This window comes from Lathyrus oleraceus, chromosome 1, assembly GCF_024323335.1.
Source record: "Lathyrus oleraceus cultivar Zhongwan6 chromosome 1, CAAS_Psat_ZW6_1.0, whole genome shotgun sequence".
In the NCBI taxonomy this organism is placed as follows: Eukaryota; Viridiplantae; Streptophyta; class Magnoliopsida; order Fabales; family Fabaceae; genus Lathyrus; species Lathyrus oleraceus.
The window spans coordinates 236,533,738-236,556,824 of NC_066579.1; the positions used below are offsets into that span (position 1 = coordinate 236,533,738).

At 40.6% G+C, this 23,087-nt stretch overlaps 1 protein-coding gene and 2 pseudogenes across 1 annotated transcript; all 3 read left to right on the plus strand.

The window, feature by feature from the left end:
- The first annotated feature begins 1,269 nt into the window (after positions 1-1,269).
- On the plus strand, positions 1,270-2,668 carry LOC127101428 (pentatricopeptide repeat-containing protein At2g03380, mitochondrial-like; annotated as a pseudogene).
- Positions 2,669-9,919: 7,251 nt separating this feature from the next.
- On the plus strand, positions 9,920-11,095 carry LOC127101436 (uncharacterized). The gene has a single exon (XM_051038870.1). The coding sequence runs from the start codon at positions 9,920-9,922 to the stop codon at positions 11,093-11,095; it is 1,176 nt and encodes a 391-aa protein (XP_050894827.1).
- Positions 11,096-12,875: 1,780 nt separating this feature from the next.
- LOC127101446 (pentatricopeptide repeat-containing protein At2g03380, mitochondrial-like) lies at positions 12,876-22,485 on the plus strand (annotated as a pseudogene).
- The last annotated feature ends 602 nt before the right edge of the window (positions 22,486-23,087 follow it).

Sequence of the window (23,087 nt, forward strand, 5' to 3'; positions counted from 1 at the left end):
GGTAATCTATGCTCCACAATATCAGTATCAAGACCTGGAATATCTTGATAAGACCAAGCAAACACATCAGAGTATTCTTGGAGAAGCTCAACCAACCCCTTCTTAATCTCTAGTAGAAGTTGTGACCCAATCTTGACCTTCTTGATATCATCTTCGGAACCCAAATTGACCAACTCAATATGTTCTTCAAACGGCTGAATGGTTTTTTCCTCGTGCTCAAGCAAACAGAATAACTCATCAGAAGCGTCTTCATCATCATTCTATTCCTCGGCCACGAATACATGGAAATCAAAGTTCGGAGAGGGAGCAGGGTCATTATTTTCAATGGGTTTGAGAAGTAACCTGCATAATGATTTGATATTTTGATTTTAGAAATATGAAGTGCAAAAAAATATTATGCATATATGGGAAAAATTATTGTTTATTTATGTTTTTTGTGATTACCATTTTCAGAAAAAGAAAAAAGTAAAAATAATATAAATGTGGATGAATAAAATTGCATTTTATTGATGATAATTTGAAAATGCCTGACAATGTTTTCACTTCTCCCTTAGGCATAGGAGAAAGATTTTTCCTAGAAATAATAAGACATATTACTTTGAATAATTGTCATACCCCGATTTTGGCCCTGAATTTTTTTCCCATCAATCGGTCATTTGCATTTCTCTTCATGACCATTTCATGTTTAAACTCTTCACTTCATATTGAAAGATCTTTTATTCATGTTACAATCATTTCATTCATGCATGGTTAAAATAATTTTCCACATGTCTTCTGTTCAACTACGCCTTTGATGGCCTTAGAGCAACGTCGGGAAGTGCAACATCTAAGACATGAGAAATTTTACCAACTAGTGGTCTCAAGGACGGTGAAAGAAGCACGCGAGCTTAATATGACTAAGAATGATGATTTTGTTGGGCTGGAAGAAAATGGACAATTTGGATATACATCAATTCATGGAGAGTTACCCAAGTTTGATTTAAAAAGGAATAAAACTTCCTCGGTTTACTCAGCCGCATCAAATAGGCCTCGGGAAACCATATTTTGTGGGTCATCACATGTCTAAACTCTACATTCTAGCTGCTGCATGTGGGCATGGCACTTAATGGTAACTGTTTGTATGCTTATAGCTTAAGCAGCACGAGAATGGGCAACCAATGTATCGGAGAGGACTCCACGCTTTAAAATTTTGCCAGTTGCTTAAAGTTATATATGTTTCTTTGGTATCTCTTGGATGAAAATTTTGACAATAGCAAATGTGGTTGACCGACGAAATTGGTGGCGCTGCATGAGGGCCGTGCGATTCATGGTTACGCTGTTAGGAGAGAAATTGGTTTGTGTGATGACGTTTTTGAGACAACCCTTTTGGATATGTATTATAAATGTGGTGGTATTGGGTTAGCTGCCTCGGTTTTTGCCAAGATGGATGCTCGAAAAACAACAAATGTCGGTTCTTGGAACACTTTGATAGCTGCTTATCTTCAAAATGGACAGGCTTTTGAAGCTTTCGACCTTTTTCGTCAAATGATATGTAGAAATGTTTTTCCTGATTTGGTAACATTGGCCAATGTTATTCTGTGTTGTGCTGAATTGAATTATTTTCGTCGAGGGATGAGTATTCATGGATACATGATCACGATGGGGGCAGAACTTGATTTGGTGGCTTCCACTGCTTTGGTTGATCTATACTGTAAAATTGATGTAACCAAAGCTAGGAAACTGTTTGAAAGATTGGGGAATAAGGATGTTGTTGTATATAATGTTATGATGACTGGTTATCTCGAAAATGAGTTACCTGCGGATGCGGTAAACGTTTTTCGTGAAAAGCTCAAGACGAAGGTTAGTCCAAATGTGGCTTTGTTTCTTAATTTGATTCCCGCTGTATTAAATTTGAGAGACATTATATTAGTCAGGTCTATACATGGTTATGCATTGAGGCATACGCACATATCACATGTGGAGATTGCAAATCAAATTATTCATACATATGCAAAATATGGGTATGTAGTGGATGCAAGGGTCGTCTTCCATAGGATGAGAACAAGGGATTTGGTTTCATGGACTTCGATGATGACAGGTTATATTTATCACGGCCACATTGACGAAGCCATAAATTTGTTTCGTATGCTGCAAACAGAAAATCTAAATATTGACTCTGTTACTCTAATTGGTCTCATTCAGGCATTATCCCAGCTTGGATGTCTAAGTTTTGTTAAGGAAGTTCCCTGTTTCAGTTATCGATTTTTTCCATGGTAATGAGCTCTCTGTAAATAATTCTCTTATTACTACGTATGCTAAGTCTGGAAAACTACATATGGCTAGAAGCATATTTGAGCAAATGACAGAACTGTGTCTCACATCATGGAATGCAATGATAGGTGCATATGCGATGCATGGAAACTATACAGATGTGTTAGAGCTCTTTGATCATATGAAAATTGCTAAAGTTACACCTGATGAAGTGACTTTCACTTCAATCCTCACTGCTTGCAGCCACTCAGGATTGGTAGAAGAGGGTCTACAAATTTTTGGGACAATGATGAAGGAATATGTATTAGTTCCAAGCGAAGTTCATTATAGTTGTATAGTAGATTTATTAAGCCGAGCTGGCCAACTTAAGGAGGCATACAATCTGGTCAAAAGCGAGCCGGTAACACCGAAGAAGTAATGGCCATTGTCCATGATAAAATCACCAAGAATTTGGTTAATCTCATAGCAGACCAAGGAGAGATGCAGCGCCAGCATAAGCTTCTCATACTGTATGCAACTCAAACCGGCAATGCATTGGATGCTGCTGAATGCCTTGCTCGTGAAACCGAACTTCCAACCATCCAACGAATTTCACCAAAGTTACAACCTGTGACCTGCACAAGAAAAACCAAAACAGCAAACACCAGGAGTTAAGCCAAGTGTTGTCATGATTGAGGATCACATATTTGAAGAATATGAAGAGCCTCCCGTCTTTGGAAAAAAAGAGTATATTTGTGGTACGATCTAATGGGACAAATGAGCACAACAGCAGCAACATCAACTTCTTGTTCAACAGCAGCAACAGTTCAGGCGACCTGCAATGCAAGAAATGGGTCAGATGCAAGGGCAACATCAGATGCAATTTTCTTCACAATTTGAACATAGAAAAAAAAGCAGTTGGAGACGATAGTCGTGCATATGATCACTCAAGGATTGGTCAATCTAATGATAAAACAATGAAGAGTTTCAATGGGGAAAATATCACCTCTACGGGCTCCAGGAATTTTGGCTGTTTAGTATCCGGGAAAAATAACAGTGACAAAGATCAAACACAGTTTGGCTCCCTGCTCGTCAAAATGAGAAAAGATATGAGAAATAAGGGTGAGGTGCATCTGCAAGAAAGCCTTAGTAGACAGAAAACAGTAATGTCTGTCGAAAGCATATTGACAGGAGAAATTATTGTTAGTTCAGTGAGGCAAGCCAAGAATATTTCAGATGAAGAGGATCAGAATGATGCTTGCTTACAGCAGGAACCTCAAACCTAAGTCGTGTATTTGGTAGTAACTCCCATGTTTCAAGCAGCTGGATGCCTTCCTTGCGACGAATTTCTTCAACCAAATAACAGATAGTATTTTGGAGGAGTCCCTTAGAGCTTGTTTCTAATAATCTTGCTGCAATCAACACACCAGCAACCATGTCCAATAACAGCCTGCAGACCACAAAATACGTACACCAATCCATCATAAACCTTGCACACAAAAAAATCATCTTTGGTTCACACACTAAACAACCATATTCGCAACAAGGTAAAACTGATGTCGAATTGTTACCAAACCTGTCAAGCCGATGAACAAGATACAACATCATCAATCCATAACAGGATGCTCAAAACCATGTTACTCAGGCTTTCTCCAAATTTCACTACAGTAAAAGCAAATTAGTCAAGGCAATTAAAATTCAAAAAGAATACCCAAAATAGAGTTAAGACAAAAGCGAAGAAGAAAGCTTGAGTTCAGAATACCATTTTCGGTTTTAGCATTAAACAGGCCGATCCAAATTGAGCACATCAAAGAGGATTTTGTAGGATGCTCCTTTGAACACCAAAGACACCATTTGAAACCCTAATCAGCAGAGCATAAATAGGAGAGAGCGAATCAGTGTGAGACACGGACGAAAAAATTAACGGCGAAAAAGATACCACACAAACCCTAATCCCAAAATCGAAGCAAGAAACCAGTATTTGAAGATTCAAGGACTACCTGAGCTCACCGTCACCGTCAAAGGTGAGCCATCCTATCCAACTTTCTCTTGGGAACCATGGTTTCTTTATCTTTTCGCGCTTTGATTGAGATATGACGACTGAGGTGAGAGCGATGGAGAGATGTTGAGAGTTGAGGGAGAGTGGTGATAAGCGATTTTGAGAGCAGAGAGAGATTTCGTTTGAGAGAGTTTTGAGGTAGAGAGATCCTGGGTTTGAGATTTGGGAAGAGGACGATGAGATTCTGGATTTGAGATTTGAGATTCTGCGTTCTCCTTTTTTTAATTACTATCATTTGCTCTTTAATTGAACAGACCATTTAACTCCATTTAAGTGACCCTTTAGTGTTCCCAGTAGACATTAACGTTGGTGTTTAACATGATTCCATTTTTCTTTACTATTCCCAATTCACTAGCCTCTAGAACCCAACAGCCAGGCGGCTGGGTTTAATTATGGTAGTCCAATAGATTTTCTTTTTTATTAGTTTTTTTATTTTAATTCTAATTTTTAATTTACCTTGGTTTATTTATCCAAATTAGCATTAAAATGATAACTAATCATAAGTGGCCTGGTGGAGAGGGGGTGGTTTTCATGGTCTGTAGTGGAGTGGGTTCGATACCTATATGAAGCACTTTATTTCTCTTAGCATTCATTTTGTTCTTTATGCTTATGCTTTATTATACTCATAGTTTCATTATTGTTTGATAGCACAAATTTGATTTCTTTTTAATTTCATCATTCATTCAAAACCATTTTAAACTATTAAAATCATACTTTTCTCGATTTAATGTCGAGCCCATTTCCATACCCTTGTAAGTCGATTGCTTTTAAGCATCGCCATCAACCTCACATAGCTTACTCTTGGGCTTTCTTACAATGAGCCGGTTCTCTTGCACTTACACTCATACTTTGCATTATTCGTTTGTTTGGGCCCGATTTAATTATTTCATGATTTTGAATCCCCATTCGACAAAATATACCCCACTTCCCCGATGTGTAATAATTTTGTACTGTTTTATTTCTTTATTTTGTTTGACTGTTTAGTTAGATACTAACACAAGAGTAAAATCAACAATTTCAAAAAAATCAAAAAAATAATGACTCGATCCAACGTCGAGTATTTTCTCAATAAACAAATCAATTCATTTTCCCTCCTATTCTATTCCATTTCTTTCAAACTTTCATCAAACGCTTGATTCAACGTCAAGCCATTTTTTCTAATAAAAACTCAAAAAATATTAATTCATAGTTAAGACCTTTTCAAAAAAAGATGGAAGTGGAACGTGGTGTATACCGCGCACTCCTGAGACTAGGATTCGAGATGTATATCTCGCCAATCCTAGTTCTCGCCATCATCCAAACTTATCCACTTTGTTTTTCTCTCAAACATTTATCCAAATTTCTCTTAAACGTCCATCAATACTTGATATAGTGTCAAGTCATTTTTCACAACAAAACTCAAAATACTTAATTCTTATTTAACCCTTCTCAATAAAGGTGGAAATGGAACATGGTGTATACCATGCACTCCTGAGACTAGGATTCGAGACGTATGCCTCGCCTATCTTAGTTCTCGCCATCATCTAAAACTGTCAATGCGGTTTCTTCAAACCCTTTCTCAATCAAATTCCAAAATACCTAATTCCTATCTTAACCCCTTTCAATAAAGATGGAAATGGAACATGGTGTATACCGTGCACTCCTGAAACTAGGATTCGAGATGTATATCTCGCTCATCCAAGTTCTCGCCATCACCCAAAAAACATCAAACCAACAAAACTCTTTTTCTCGCCGTCGTGCGATTAATCAAAAACCTTTTTCGTAAATGAAAGGTATCTTGTCTTAAGAGATATAAAACAATGTTTCGGCCACGATTGTTGAGTCGAGATAAGTGACGCTTTTCCGAATGTAGATTTATAAATCCGTTCGATGTGTGGTATGCGTCCATTCCTCATCTGTTTTGGGTAAAACAATGTTTTCGTCGATTAATACAATATAGCTTTCGCTAAAATCGACCAACAAACAAACATTTTTCTACCCAGAACTACGTAAGCCTTGATTTCTCTTTTGAGATACGTAGGAGCAGGATTCGTTAATCTTGTCAGGCCCACTAATAAAAAACTTAGGTTTAGTCCTTCGTTGAAAATCCAAAAACATCTCTTCTCATCCTTTCTTTCTTTCTCACCTAATAATTCGAAAAGCCTAATATTTTAATTAACACTAACGCACACAACTAACCTAATGGTTCCCGTTGAGTACAACGGACGTGAGGGGTGCTAATACCTTCCTCTTGCGTGATCGACTCCCGAACCCTGATATTGGTTGCGATGACCATATCTTATCCTTTCTTTTGTCTTGGGTTTTATCGATATTTCCCCTTTCCTTTTTAGGAATAAATAAAGTTCGGTGGCGACTCTGTTCAGTCCATCATTGCGAGCGTGCGATCGCGCTTCGCTTTGAAGTCGTATCCCCATTTTTTCGAGGTGCGACAGATGGCGACTCTGCTGGGGACAGTCGTTCCCTAAGTGAGTCAAGCCTAGTTAGGACGTTTGTGTGCCTTTGTTTGTTTAATTTTGTGGCTTTTCCCTTATTTGTTGCTTTTTAATATCTTTATTGTTATATTGATATTTGTTGTATATTGGTTCCACCGTGTTGGGTACTTGGATTTTGATTGCAAACCATGTGGGAAAGACTCTACACCCGAGTCTAGAGTGAAAAAACATAAGATAAGATGATGGTTGAGTAGTACAGACTCCCGAGGTGTATACTTCGGAAGAGTCGGTACGAGAACCTCACTTAGAGTAGATCCTTTTGCAAATATTGTCGCCCGAGGTGTATACCTCGTAAGCTTCATTGTTTCAAAGGGGTCCATGACTCTAAGAACCTTTTAGAACATTGAACCTTTGGCCAACTAGGAATGGTGGTTGCATAGTATGGATTCCCGAGGTGGATACTTCGTAAGAATCGATACGAGAACCTCGCTCAGAATAGATTCTCTAGATGGAGTTGACGACCGGAAAGTATTTTCCGTAAGCGTCAAACAGTCTTTTGAATCCATGACTCTGAGTACCCTGTCTAGAACCCAGTCGATGGTTGCGTAGTACGGACTTCCGAGGTGAATACTTCGTAAGGGTCGGTACGAGAACCTCACCCAGAATAGATTCCCTTGATGGAGTTGACGACCGGAAAGTATTTCCCGTAAGCGTCAAACATTCTTGTGAATCAATGACTCTGGGGATCCTTTGTAACAAAGCCCTAGATCATACCCGGTGAGAACCCCGTTTTGGAAAAGCAATCAAATTTATCCATACCTCCGACCTTTGAACCTATCCAAAGAAAAAAAACAAAAAACATTGCATCCATCCATTCATTGCATATGCATAAAAAGCAAAACTCTTAGTTGTTTCGCATTATTTCAGGAATCCGAGACTTGTTAGCAAGATAAATCCTGAGAGAAGAGGCACTTTTCAGTTCAAATACAAGAACGTGGACCTTACCAATCTACAGAAGTTGAGTGCCAAAGTAACACCCCTCAAACTCAACAGCTTTGTACAAAACTATGGAAGAATTCTGGACATCCTAAATGAGAAGATGGACATGATGACCGCAGTGACTATTGCTCAGTTCTATGATCCACCTCTACGTTGTTTCACGTTTTCTGACTTCCAGTTGGCTCCTACCTTGGAGGAGGTTGAGAGGATCATAGGCCGGAACTTGAAGGATCATAATCCATTTCCTAAGCTCGATGAAGATATTCCTCCCAAGAGGATAGCTTCAGCTTTGGGTCTAAAAGTTTCTAAAGTCGTGGACAATTGGGATGTGAAAGGACCTTTCAGTGGTTTTTCTAGGAAGTTCTTGGAAGATCAGGCCAAGAAGATGGAAAAAGAAGGGAATTGGGAAGCCTTTTATGCTGTGTTAGCCGTGTTGGTATATGGGATAGTTCTCTTCCCAAATATTGACCATTTTGTGGACCACCTGGCGGTGAGAATTTTCCTCTCTGGTAACCCTGTACCGTTCCTCTTGGCAGATCTCTACTACACTCTCCATGATCGTCATGAGAAGAAGGGAGGAATCGTCTTATGTTGTGCACAGTTGTTGCATGCCTGGTTTAGATCCCATATGCCCGAAGAAGGTCCTTTTGTCTCAAAGGAACTCAAGCCCTTCCATAAGTTAGCTTCCCTCACCTCCAGTCATGTTAAGTGGTATATCAGGGATTGGGAAACCGAGAATGTGATTGTCAGCATTGGAGACTTCCCCAATGTGCCGTTGATAGGAACCAAGGGTTGCATCAACTATAACCCCATGTTATCTCTAAGGCAGCATGGGTACCCTATGAATGGCCCTCCAAAAGTTGAAGCTCTAGAGCCTTTCATCTTACATGGTGTTGAAGTAGATCATCCCATGGTGAAAAAGATCAAGAGGTCTTGGCAAGCAGTTATCAGGAAAGGTAAGGAGTTGGGTAAGAGAAATGTCATTGCCCAAGAGCCTTACACTTGTTGGGTTAGAGAGAGGGTTCAGATGATTAAACTCCCTTATCCATTTGATCCTTCTATCTATCCATTGGTTTCGGAGCCAGAACCCATATTACCTGAAGATGTAGAGAAGCTCAATGCACGTATCAAGGAGTTGGAGTTGGAAAATACTGATTTGAGAATCAAGCTTGGCCGAGTCTCGATAGAGAATGGGAACTTGAAAGACGATCAACAAAAGAAGGACAAAGAGCTTGAAGTCTCCAACAAAAGAGCTAGAGAGTCTGAAGCAAGGAGGGAGAAGTTTGGACAAGCGCTCTATAGCACTAAATCGGTGTTCAAATCAAAGGAAGAGGAGTTGGATAGAGCTTTACTCCGGATTCAAAAACTCAACAAGACTCTGGAACTGACCCTTGAGATGAAAAGAGAAGCACGGTTGATTTCTGAGATTCGTACTCGTGAACTGGAGAATACCATTCAGAAATACAAGGATACCCTGGAACGCGAGAAGCTGAAGACTGAAGAGTCAGAAAGAGTTTGCACACGGTTGAAACATCATTTGGATCGAGCCGATGCTAGAATCCAAGCACTTGAAGGTGGGGATCAGGATGCTGCCTATATGGTGTTGCTAGGTGAGTGCAGATATTGGAGAAACCTCTATAGGGACATAGAGGTGACCAAGGTTGAAGACGTGCGCATTATCCAAGATCTCCAAGGGCTTTACACTGAGTGGAAGGGAAAATTTCTGAAGTTGTCCGGATTTGCGAGTTCCATCATGCGAGAGCTACCTGAGAAGCTGCAAGAAGCTGATTGGTGCATGTGTCCAGAGAACACCCTGCATCAAGTCTTTAATTTCATTAAGTTTTGTAAGGCAATGCTAGAAGGGCTGACTACCGACCTTGCTACGGTTCGGAAAGCCCATAAGCCATGAGCATGTTGTTTGTATTTGAACTTGGATATGAGATTAATGAAAAAATCGCTTTTGAGATTCATTTTTATTGTGTTTCATTTCCTTATTACTTTAAATATTTGCGAACAAGTATTGTGGTGTTTCTGAAATGAATGATTGAAACTAACCAAGAGTTTTGCAAACAAATGCATCCATACATGCATTCATACATTTTCAAAAAAAAAAGGAGAGTCTCACTCCTCCCTTTCTTCCTCCAGTTTCACGCTGAATTTTCAACACCAGTATAATACTCGCACCAGAGCAAGACAGAGAATGGCTGAACAAGAACAAGAGAGCGCCCGAGTTAGAGTTGAACTAGATGAAATCAAGGGAGGCATGTCCCAGATGCGAGAGATGATGCAAGCTTTAACCTTCAGGTTTGAGATTCCGCAAGCGACCGTGATTTCAGAGACCACGGGCCCAACAGTAGAAGTCCCACCTCAGAGGACGTTACCCTCAACCATTCCTCCGTATGGGCTACCTTATGACTTCGTCCCCCGAGCGGAGGTGGTGCACGAAATGGGGCAATCTGTCCAACAAGCTGTGCCATTACCGGTTTACACTGATGCACGTTCGGTCATCCATACTGTGGTTCCACCAGCTGCCTATACTAGACATGTTCCTCATTATGAAGATCAAAACCACATGTATCAGACTGTTGACTCAACCGTTGCTGGTGACGAAGTAAGGTTTGAGGACTTCAGAGAAGTAAAGGAGAACATGCAGCTCCTCGAGAAGAAATTTCGAGATTTAGAAGGAGACCACGTCTTTGGATCTGCTGCCAAAGAAATGTGCCTTGTATCCGGGTTAGTGATTCCAGCAAAATTCAAAACTCCAGACTTCGACAAATACAAGGGGCATACTTGTCCAAAAATCCATCTCATCATGTATTACCGCAAAATGGCTGCACACGTGGAGGACGACAAGCTGATGATCCACTGTTTTCAGGACAGCTTGAGTGGGGCTCCTTCCAAATGGTATCTAAGTCTGGATCAGAACAGGATCAGGTGTTTCCAAGACCTGTCAGACGCGTTCATAAAGCACTATAAATACAACATGGACATGGCGCCTGACAGAAGACAGTTACAGAGCATGTTCCAGCAGGACAAGGAGTCCTTCAAAGAGTACGCTCAGAGATGGAGGGAACTAGCTTCTCAGGTTGAACCACCTCTTGCTGAAAAAGAATTGGCTGAATTGTTTATCGACACTGTCCAACCCCAATTCTACGAGAAGATGGTTGGAAGTGCTTCTTTGGGATTCTCCGAGCTTGTTGCTATAGGAGCTCGTGTTGAATATGGTGTAAGGAATGGCAAACTGGTGGCTGTAGCTGGAACTTCAAATGCTAATCCAAAGAAGTTCTCTGGAGGGTTTCCTAGAAAGAAGGAAGGGGAAACAAATGATGTGACTGCTGGTCAAGGAAGAGCTCCTCCAAGAAGGAGACCACAATAATATCCACCTCAGCAGTATGTTCAACAACCAATTCCCTATCAACAACCCATGTATCCCGTCCAGTATGCTCCGCAACCATACGTGGCTTCCGTGACGCCCGCATTCAATCAACAGCCTGCTCAGGCTTATCAAGCGCCTCCAGCTTATCGACCGGCTCCAGTTCAACAACGTGCTGCGGCTCCGCCAACTTATCAACAAGCACCAGCAACTCCTGTTTATCAACAACCGAGAGCTCAAGCGCCGAGGTAGAATGCTCAGAACCAAAATAGGAGACAAGGGGAGAGGGCGACCTTCAATCCAATCCCAATGTCGTACACTGAGCTTTATCCCTCCTTGTTGCAAAAGGGTTTGGTGGTTCCCAGACCTATGGGACCTCCACCTGATCGTCTGCCTCCGTGGTACAACCCTAATGCACACTGCCCTTTTCATGAAGGTGCCCCCGGGCATGACTTAGAGGGTTGTTACGCTCTGAAGCATAGGGTTCGGGAATTGATTGAAAGCAAGATCTTATCTTTTAAGGACATGGGACCGAATGTGAAGAACAATCCTCTTCCTCCCCATGGAGATCCTATGGTGAACGCCATTGAAGATGCATCCACTGTTGTTACGGTTGAGAAGGTTGAGGATGTTAAGACTCCTTTGGAAGCATTCCATGCCCGATTGGTGGAAGCTGGCCTGATCAATGTTAATCATGACAATTGTGAAGAGTGTGCCACATACCCAAGAGGATGTCAGGTGGTACGAGACAATATCCAAAACTTGATGGATGAAGGAGTGCTTCAAATATCCAGTGCTGTGAAGAACGAAGACGTGTTGGTAATTGAACCTTGTTTCAATTTACCCGAACCAGTGGAAATCCCTTACTATAGCAGAAAGATGGCTCCTGAGAATAGTCATCCGTCGCCTGTGGAAATATGTATGCCCACACCTTTTCCCTACGAGAGCACCAAGGTTGTGCCTTGGAAATATGAGATTACCGCTGTGGATAAGGTTGTTGAAGGAAGTGCAGACGCTGAAGTGACAGAAGCTGTAAGTGAAGACGTCACAAATATTGCAGGAATAAGCAGAATGACCCGTAGTGGTCGAATCTATACGCCTGAATTCAATGTAACTCCTCAAGGGCCAAATAAGGAATCAACGGTTGCAGCTCCCACTAAAGAACCCGAAGTGGTCTAATCCGAAGATGCTGTTGAATTCTTGAAGTTGATCAAGAAAAGTGACTACAAGGTTGTGGACCAGTTGCATCAAACACCATCTAAGATCTCTATTCTGTCTCTTCTATTGAACTCCCAAGCCCATAGGGAAGCTTTGTTGAAGGTGCTTGCTCAAGCTCATGTAACGCAAAGCATAACAATTGACCAATTTGATGGAGTAGTTGCAAACATCACAACTTGTAATACTTTGAGCTTCAGCGGAGAAGAATTACCTGAGGATGGACAAAATCACAACCGTGCTCTCCATATCTCGGTGAAATGCAAAGATGATGCTTGGGCAAGAGTGTTGGTCGATACCAGATCTTCTCTGAATGTTATGCCAAAGAGAACACTCGCCAAGTTATCTTATCAAGGACCAGCTATGAAGCCTAGTGCCTTGGTAGTGAAAGCTTTTGATGGTTCTAGGAGAACCGTGATTGGAGAGGTGGAACTGCCCATATTGATTGGCCCTCATGTATTCCCGATTAATTTCCCAAGTCATGGATATTAATCCAGCATATAGCTGCTTGCTGGGACGTCCTTGGATTCATGCTGCAGGGGCAGTTACCTCCACCTTACATCAAAAAATGAAGTTTGTGGTGGACAATCAACTAATCATCATTTCTGGAGAAGAGGACTTTGTGGTCAGTCACCTTTCATCCTTCAGATACATCGAGGCTGATGAGGACGCTTTGGAAAGTTCTTTCCAAGCTCTTGAAATAGCCAATGCCACTTTTGTGGAGATGAAGGACCCTATTGGGAAAGCTTGTTCATCTTTCGCTTCTCTGAAAAGCGCAAAGTCTAGCATTGAAGGAGGAAAACCTGAAGGTTGGGGTCAGCTTATCGATATTCGTGAGAAGCATGATCGCTTTGGTCTAGGATATGAGCCTTCCGCTGTGAAAGGAGCCCGAGTCCCTACAAAGGACAACACCCGAAGCATCCAGGAAGTATTCCTTAGCACCGGATTCATCCATGGAGATCAGGTCAATGCAATTGAAGACAACACCGAAAATGATGATGAGCCATGTTTGGTTTACCGGTGTGAGACAGCTTTGAACAACTGGAAGGCGGTTGAGATCCCCGAAATTTTTCCTTTGTCAAAGTAATAATTGTTGTCTTTTTCCTTTCAAATCCTTAGCTCTGCCCAAGGCTAATGGATCATGTTGTGGGGCCCCTTTTCATTTTTCAAATAATCGTTATCAATGAATGAAAGGCATTTTGTTAAATTCTTCTTATTCATTTATTTTGCTTTCTCTTAAGAAAATGGCAATCTTTTCAAAAAAAAAAAAAAAAACTTTTCATTTATACATCTTTTATTTTTAATTTTCTAAAAGAAATCAATCATTCGAACATGCAAAATAAATGATAACCCGGTTGAATCCAATGACTTTACTACCTCTCATAACTTTGACTCCCCTATCTACCAAGCCGAAGAAGAGGGCGAAGAAGATTGTTACATCTCCGACGAATTGGCAAGGCTGCTCGAGCACGAGTCCAAAGCCCTTCAGCCACATGAAGAACCGGTGGAAACAATCAACCTTGGCACAGAGGAAGAGAAGAAAGAAGTCAAAATCGGTACCACGCTTGAAGCAAGCATCAAAGAGAGATTAGTCAAGCTGCTACAAGAATATGTGGATGTTTTGTATGGTCATACCAAGATATGCCAGGTCTAGACACCGACGTCGTTGAGCACAAGCTGCCACTTCAGCCAGATTGCCCGCCAGTAAAACAAAAACTTCGAAGAACAAGACCGGATATGGCTCTGAAGATTCCTGAAGAAGTCAAACGACAATTTGACGCTGGTTTTCTCGCAGTGGCGAAGTACCCACAATGGGTAGGTAATATTGTACCTGTGCCCAAAAAGGATGGAAAGGTGAGGATGTGCGTTGACTATAGGGATCTGAATAGAGCTAGTCCAAAGGACGATTTCCCTCTACCCCACATTGATACTCTGGTAGATAACGCTGCAAGATTTGCTGTCTTCTCCTTTATGGATGGTTTTTCTGGATACAATTAAATCAAGATGGATCCAGATGACATGGAGAAGACCACTTTTATTACCCCTTGGGGCACTTTTTGCTACAAGGTAATGCCTTTCGGTCTCAAAAATGCTGGGGCAACTTACCAAAGAGTTATGGTCACTCTTTTCCATGATATGATGCACAAGGAGATAGAGGTCTATGTTGATGACATGATCGCTAAATCTCAGAATGAAGAAGATCATATGAGCCATCTGAAGAAGCTGTTTGAACGCCTCAGAAAGTTTAGATTACGATTAAACCCTGCAAAATGCACATTTGGTGTCCGTTCGGGGAAGTTGCTTGGCTTCATCGTTAGTCAACGAGGAATTGAGGTAGACCCTGACAAGGTCCGAGCTATACAAGAAATGCCTGCTCCACGCACCGAGCGAGAAGTCAGAGGTTTCCTTGGACGTTTGAATTACATCTCAAGGTTTATCTCACATATGACGGCTACGTGTGAGCCTATCTTCAAATTGCTTCGAAAAGATCAAGCTGTTGAATGGAATTCTGATTGTCAAAATGCTTTTGAGAAGGTTCGTCAATACTTGCAAGAGCCTCCTATTTTGATTCCTCCTGTCCCAGGAAAGCCATTAATCATGTACATGGCTGTGCTTGAAGGGTCAATGGGATGCGTGCTGGGGCAACATGACGAAACTGGTCGGAAAGAACATGCTATTTACTATCTGAGTAAAAAGTTTACTGATTGTGAAAGTCGATATTCGCTTTTGGAGAAAACTTGTTGCGCTCTAGCATGGGCCGCTCGTCGTTTAAGGCAGTACATGGTTTGCCATACTACTTTGTTAATCTCGAAGATGGATCCAATAAAGTATATCTTTGAGAAACCTGCCTTGACTGGAAGACTTGCCCGTTGGCAGATGCTTTTATCAGAGTACGATATCCAGTACGTAACCCAGAAGGCAATCAAAGGAAGTGTGTTAGCAGATTATCTTGCTCACCAGCCAGTTGAAGACTATCAGCCATTGAAGTTTGATTTCCCCGATGAGGATATAATGGTGATAAAGGATTGTGAGATCCCCGACCCAGATGAAGGACCGGAACCAGGACCTCGATGGAAGTTCGCGTTCGATGGCTCTTCCAATTACAGTGGTAATGGTGTGGGAGCTGTTTTGATGAATCCAAATGGTGGCTTTACCCCTTTCACAGCAAGGTTGTGCTTTGATTGTACAAATAATGTCGCCGAATATGAAGCTTGTATCCTTGGTCTTGAAGCTGCAATTGATCTCCGAATCAAGATCCTTGAGGTGTATGGAGATTCAACCTTGGTGATCTATCAAGTCAAAGGGGAATGGGAAACCCGTGATGCGAAGCTGATCCCGTATCGTGCTCATGTTGTGAAGATGATAGAATACTTCGATGATATCACTTTCCATCACATCCCAAGGGTAGAAAATCAAGTGGCTGGCGCTTTGGCAACATTAGCATCAATGTACCAAGTCAGATTCCATAATGAAGCTCCACTTATTCGAATCGAGCGAAAAGATGAGCCTGCCTACTGTCAGCTGATTGAAGAAGAAACTGATGGTAAACCATGGTTTCATGACATCAAGCGATATCTTCTAAGTCAAGAGTATCCAGAAGATGCTACATTGTTGGATAAGAAAACTCTGAGGAGGTTATCATCCAAATTCTTTCTGAGCAATGATGTGCTTTACAAGAGAAACCATGACATGGTTCTGCTCAGATGCGTGGATAGACACAAAGCATACATGTTAATCAAGGAGATTCATGAAGGATCCTTTGGAACCCATGCTAATGGACATGCCATGGCGAAGAAGATTTTGAGAGCTGGCTATTATTGGTTGACCATGGAGTCTGATTGTTTCAGCTATGCAAGGAAATGTCATAAATGCCAAATTTATGCTGATAAGGTGCATGTACCGCCAACACTATTGAATGTTTTAACACCACCTTGGCCTTTCTCAATGTGGGGCATCGACATGATTGGTGCTATAGAGCCTAAAGCTTCCAATGGTCACCGCTTCATCCTGGTTGCCATCGATTACTTTACTAAATGGGTAGAGGCTGCTTCCTACACCAATATGACGAGACATGTGGTTGCTCGCTTTATCAAGAAGGAGATTATCTGCCGCTATGGAATCCCAAGCAAGATCATCACCGACAACGGTTCAAACTTGAACAACAAGACAATGACAGAATTATGTGAGAGTTTCAAGATTGACCACCATAATTCCTCTCCATACCGTCCAAAGATGAATGGTGTTGTTGAAGCTGCCAACAAAAATATCAAGAAGATCCTGCAAAAGATGGTGAAGACTTATAAGGATTGGCACGAGATGTTACCTTTTGCTTTGCATGGATACCGGACCTCAGTCCACACTTCAACAGGGGCAACCCCATTCTCCTTAGTATATGGGATGGACGTAGTTCTCCCAATCGAAGTAGAGATACCTTCCACGAGAATATTGATGGAAGCCAAGCTGGATGAAGCTGAATGGATCCAGAACAACTATGATCAACTTAACCTCATCGATGAGAAGCGCATGACCGCTCTGTGCCATGGACAATTGTACCAGCAACGAATCAAGAAGGCGTTTGAAAAAAAGGTCCGTCCTCGAGAGTTCAAGGAAGGAGATCTCGTGCTCAAGAAGATCTTGCCAGTACACAAAGATTCACGTGGGAAGTGGACTCCCAACTATGAAGGCCCATACGTTGTAAAGAGAGCATACTTTGGAGGTGCTCTATTTCTCACAACTATGGATGGCGAAGAGCTCAGTCACCCTGTGAACTCTGATGCAGTCAAAAGATACTATGCCTGACAAATCCCGGTGGACTGAAAACCCGAAAGGGCGGTCCAGGCAAAATTTAGGGATAAAAAAAAATAAAAAATAAAAAATAGTAGCTCGCTAAGTTGAAAACCTGAAAGGGCGACTTATGCAAAAAGGAGCGTCCTGGTGGATTGAAAACCCGAAAGGGCGATCCAGGCAAAAATTAGGGACAAAAGGCATAGACTGCATCAGTTCATCACTGATCAACACAGAAGAGCTAAAAAAGGAAGATCAATCTAGTTACTCCCTTCAGAAGCGAGGTCCTGTGGAGTCATTGTTATTAGGGATGGTAGTAGTCATTGTGATTCAATGTAAACCTTTCCCTATTGCCATTTTCAAATTTGTAACATTCCATGGAGCTACGCCATTTGTGTGCTACCATTCTTGAATAAATACAAGTTTGCCTATCAAATTCTATCATTTTCTATTTTTCTCTGATTTACTTTGTTATGCAAAATGTCATTTATTTGTTAATAATGAATTTTGAACTCAAAAAAGAATTTTTCAACATATTGAGAAACACAATTTTGCTTTGACATGTGGAAATATTAAAAGGAAATCTGTCGTCTTTCCCCGCAAGTCTCAAGTTGCAAGACGCCCCTTGGATGATCAACATCTATCTCTAGAGAGCATAAATTTATCATTCTCTGGAAGGATTATTGGGCCAGTTGTAACTGTTCAGCTTGATAGAGCCTCCTTTGATGCATTTACTCACTCCTTTGGTTGAGTTATTAGTGTTGAGGATTCAGTACCTCCTTAAAGCTTTCCCTAATTGCCAGCCTGTATATTGTCAGCATTTTCATTTCATGATCATTCATACATCATGCATATAAGCAAAATCCAAACCATGCATAGCCCGAAGTGCTTCACGCTCATTTGCATAATCTCAGGCCTCGTTGTTGACCTCTGAGACCAGTGGTTACTGGCATTGTCTGTTAAGTCTGGTTGTCACCAGTGTCTTTGACCAAATCCAGTTGTAACTGGTATCCTTTAAGGTCGGGTTGTAACCAATATTTATTTTAAACCCAATTGTCGTTGGCATCACTGTCAGTCTGTTTGTAAATACATTCGTGATTGATATCTGAAGTTTGGTTGTCGCCAACATCATTTCAAGTTCAGTTGTTGCTGGCAAACTCCGTTGTAGCCGGTAATGGTTTACTATTGGTTTCCATCAAGTCCAATTGTTGTTGGCAAACTCCGTTAAAAGTTGGTTGTAGTCCATTACTTACAGTTAAAAGTCCAATTGTTGTTGGCACGTACAGAGAGTTTAATTACCCTATCTTTCCTGATGGTTCCGTGAAAGTCATGTATGACTTATCATCTTGAGGAATTTCCAGAAGCTTGGAGGTTTTTCGTGTTAGAAAACTCCAATGATGTTGCTTTGTATGTTTTCCAATATCAGCAGGTCATGTATGAATCTGTTGTTGAAGTTTTCTTTGGGTTTTTGTTCAGTGCTATTCAGGTCATGTATGAACCTATTGTTGAACTTTCATTCCAGTATTGTCAGGTCATGTATGAACCTGTTAATTGAATACTCTTTGAATAGTCAAGTGTTGTCAGGTCATGTATGAACCTGTTATTGAAAATTCTTTGAATGTTCCTGTTTCGTCAGGTCATGTATGAACCTGTTGTTGAAAAGTCTTTGAATAGTCAAGTGTTGTCAGGTCATGTATGAACCTGTTGTTGAAAATTCTTTGAATGTTCCTATTTTCTCAGGTCATGTATGAACCTGTTGCTGAACTTTTTGTTCCAATGTTGTCAAGTCATGTATGAACTTGTTATGGAAATTTTCTCAAAAAAGTTCAAGTTTGTCATCAGGTCATGTATGAACCTGTTGATATACCCTTTTGGAATTTTTCTGAGTTTGTCAGGTCACGTATGAACCTGCTGTCAAAAATTCTTTGAATGTTCCAGCATTGTCAGGTCATGTATGAACCCGTTGCTGTTGAGCCTTTATTCCAGTATTACCAGGTCATGTATGAACCTGTGGCTGGACCTTTTATTCCAGTGTCGGCAAGTCATGTATGAACTTGTTGTGGAATTGTTCTTAAAGTATTCAAGTTTATTATCAGGTCATGTATGAACCTGTTGATATACTCTTTTGGAATTTTTCTGAGTTTGTTAGGTCATGTCTGAACCTTCCGTCAGAACATCTTTATATTCTCTAGCATTGTTAGGTCATGTATGAACCCGTTGCTGTTAAGGCTTTATTCAAGTATTACCAGGTCATGTATGAACCTGTTTTGGAAGAATCTTTTTCTTTGATTATTCCAGTGTTGTCAGGTCATGTATGAACCTGTTGTTGAACCTTTTGTTCCAATATCATCAAGTCATGTATGAACTTGTTGTGGAAATTTTCTCAAAGTATTCAAGTTTGTCATCAGGTCATGTATGAACCTGTTGATATAATCTTTTGAATTTTTCTGAGTTTACCTGCTGTCAGAAATTCTTGATATTCCCCAACATTGTCAGGTCATGTATGAACCTGTTGTTGAGTTTTCTTTCCAGTATTACCAGGTCATGTATGAACCTGTTTTGAAGAATCTTTCTCTATCTTTATTTCAGTGTTGTCAGGTCATGTATGAACTTGTTGATACACTCTATTTGATTTTTTTTTCTGTTTATTGACAAGTCATGTTTGAACTTGCTGTCAGAACCGTTCTTGGTATTCCCCAGCATTGTCAGGTCATGTATGAACCTGTTGTTGAGCTTTTATTCCAGCATTACCAGGTCATGTATGAACTTGTTTTGAAGAATTTTTCTCTATGATTGTTTCAGTGTTATCAGGTCATGTATGAACCTGTTGTAGAAAAGTTTTCTTATTCGGGTTTAGTAAGTCATGTGTGAACTTACTACCGAAATCCCTTGTATTCTAAGCGTCGTTTATCAAATTTCACTTTGAGTACTCCCCAGTGTGCGTCTGATTCTCCAGCAGTTTTGTTTTCCCCAGCGAGTTGTTTCTTACCATTTGTCTGTCTTCCTGTGGACCATCAGCATTCCCCACAGCTTGGTCTGTCTAGTAGCATCTCCTGTCAAGGGTCCACCATATCCCTAGCAGGGAAGAAAATTAAAAGAAAAAGAATCATGCATCCATGCATATCATATCATATCATATCATATCATATCATATCATATCATATCATATCATATCATATCATATCATATCATATCATATCATATCACATCATGTCATAGGGATTCAGGATCAAAATCCGGGTCTTCTTAGTATTTAACCATCTCCCACTATGATCATATGAAGAGTGTCTTGCTTCACATTCTCTAGTTGAAGATACTTAAATAGGGGCAACTGTCATACCCCAATTTTGGCCCTGAATTTTTTTCCCATCAATCGGTCATTTGCATTTCTCTTCATGACCATTTCATGTTTAAACTCTTCACTTCAGATTGAAAGATCTTTTATTCATGTTACAATCATTTCATTCATGCATGGTTAAAATAATTTTCCACATGTCTTCTGTTCAACTACGCCTTTGATGGCCTTAGAGCAACGTCGGGAAGTGCAACATCTAAGACATGAGAAATTTTACCAACTAGTGGTCTCAAGGACGGTGAAAGAAGCACGCGAGCTTAATATGACTAAGAATGATGATTTTGTTGGGCTGGAAGAAAATGGACAATTTGGATATACATCAATTCATGGAGAGTTACCCAAGTTTGATTTAAAAAGGAATAAAACTTCCTCGGTTTACTCAGCCGCATCAAATAGGCCTCGGGAAACCATATTTTGTGGGTCATCACATGTCTAAACTCTACATTTTAGCTGCTGCATGTGGGCATGGCACTTAATGGTAACTGTTTGTATGCTTATAGCTTAAGCAGCACGAGAATGGGCAACCAATGTACCGGAGAGGACTCCACGCTTTAAAATTTTGCCAGTTGCTTAAAGTTATATATGTTTCTTTGGTATCTCTTGGATGAAAATTTTGACAATAGCAAATGTGGTTGACCGACGAAATTGGTGGCGCTGCATGAGGGCCGTGCGATTCATGGTTACGCTGTTAGGAGAGAAATTGGTTTGTGTGATGACGTTTTTGAGACAACCCTTTTGGATATGTATTATAAATGTGGTGGTATTGGGTTAGCTGCCTCGGTTTTTGCCAAGATGGATGCTCGAAAAACAACAAATGTCGGTTCTTGGAACACTTTGATAGCTGCTTATCTTCAAAATGGACAGGCTTTTGAAGCTTTCGACCTTTTTCGTCAAATGATATGTAGAAATGTTTTGCCTGATTTGGTAACATTGGCCAATGCTATTCTGTGTTATGGTGAATTGAATTATTTTCGTCGAGGGATGAGTATTCATGGATACATGATCACGATGGGGGCAGAACTTGATTTGGTGGCTTCCACTGCTTTGGTTGATCTATACTGTAAAATTGATGTAACCAAAGCTAGGAAACTGTTTGAAAGATTGGGGAATAAGGATGCTGTTGTATATAATGTTATGATGACTGGTTATCTCGAAAATGAGTTACCTGCGGATGCGGTAAACGTTTTTCGTGAAAAGCTCAAGACGAACGTTAGTCCAAATGTGGCTTTGTTTCTTAATTTGATTCCCGCTGTATTAAATTTGAGAGACATTATATTAGTCAGGTCTATACATGGTTATGCATTGAGGCATACACACATATCACATGTGGAGATTGCAAATCAAATTATTCATACATATGCAAAATATGGGTATGTAGTGGATGCAAGGGTAGTCTTCCATAGGATGAGAACAAGGGATTTGGTTTCATGGACTTCGATGATGACAAGTTATATTTATCACGGCCACATTGACGAAGCCATAAATTTGTTTCGTATGCTGCAAAAAGAAAATCTAAATATTGACTCTGTTACTCTAATTGGTCTCATTCAGGCATTATCCCAGCTTGGATGTCTAAGTTTTGTTAAGGAAGTTCCCTGTTTCAGTTATCGATTTTTTCCATGGTAATGAGCTCTCTGTAAATAATTCTCTTATTACTACGTATGCTAAGTCTGGAAAACTACATATGGCTAGAAGCATATTTGAGCAAATGACAGAACTGTGTCTCACATCATGGAATGCAATGATAGGTGCATATGCGATGCATGGAAACTATACAGATGTGTTAGAGCTCTTTGATCATATGAAAATTGCTAAAGTTACACCTGATGAAGTGACTTTCACTTCAATCCTCACTGCTTGCAGCCACTCAGGATTGGTAGAAGAGGGTCTACAAATTTTTGGGACAATGATGAAGGAATATGCATTAGTTCCAAGCGAAGTTCATTATAGTTGTATAGTAGATTTATTAAGCCGAGCTGGCCAACTTAAGGAGGCATACAATCTGGTCAAAAGCGAGTCGGTAACACCGAAGAAGTAATGGCCATTGTCCATGATTTAATCACCAAGAATTTGGTTAATCTCATAGCAGACCAAGGAGAGATGCAGCGCCAGCATAAGCTTCTCATACTGTATGCAACTCAAACCGGCAATGCATTGGATGCTGCTGAACGCCTTGCTCGTGAAACCGAACTTCCAACCATCCAACGAATTTCACCAAAGTTACAACCTGTGACCTGAACAAGAAAAACCAAAACAGCAAACACCAGGAGTTAAGCCAAGTGTTGTCATGATTGAGGATCACATATTTGAAGAATATGAAGAGCCTCCCGTCTTTGGAAAAAAAGAGTATATTTGTGGTACGATCTAATGTGATAAATGAGCACAACAGCAGCAACATCAACTTCTTGTTCAACAGCAGCAACAGTTCAGGCGACCTGCAATGCAAGAAATGGGTCAGATGCAAGGGCAACATCAGATGCAATTTTCTTCACAATTTGAACATAGAAAAAAAAGCAGATGGAGACGATAGTCGTGCATATGATCACTCAAGGATTGGTCAATCTAATGATAAAACAATGAAGAGTTTCAATGGGGAAAATATCACCTCCACGGGCTCCAGGAATTTTGGCTGTTTAGTAT

What these genes read in the sequence shown, in the direction of transcription:
- LOC127101436 (XM_051038870.1), top strand. Translation starts at nt 9,920, where the DNA reads ATGGCTGAACAAGAACAAGAGAGCGCCCGAGTTAGAGTTGAACTAGAT.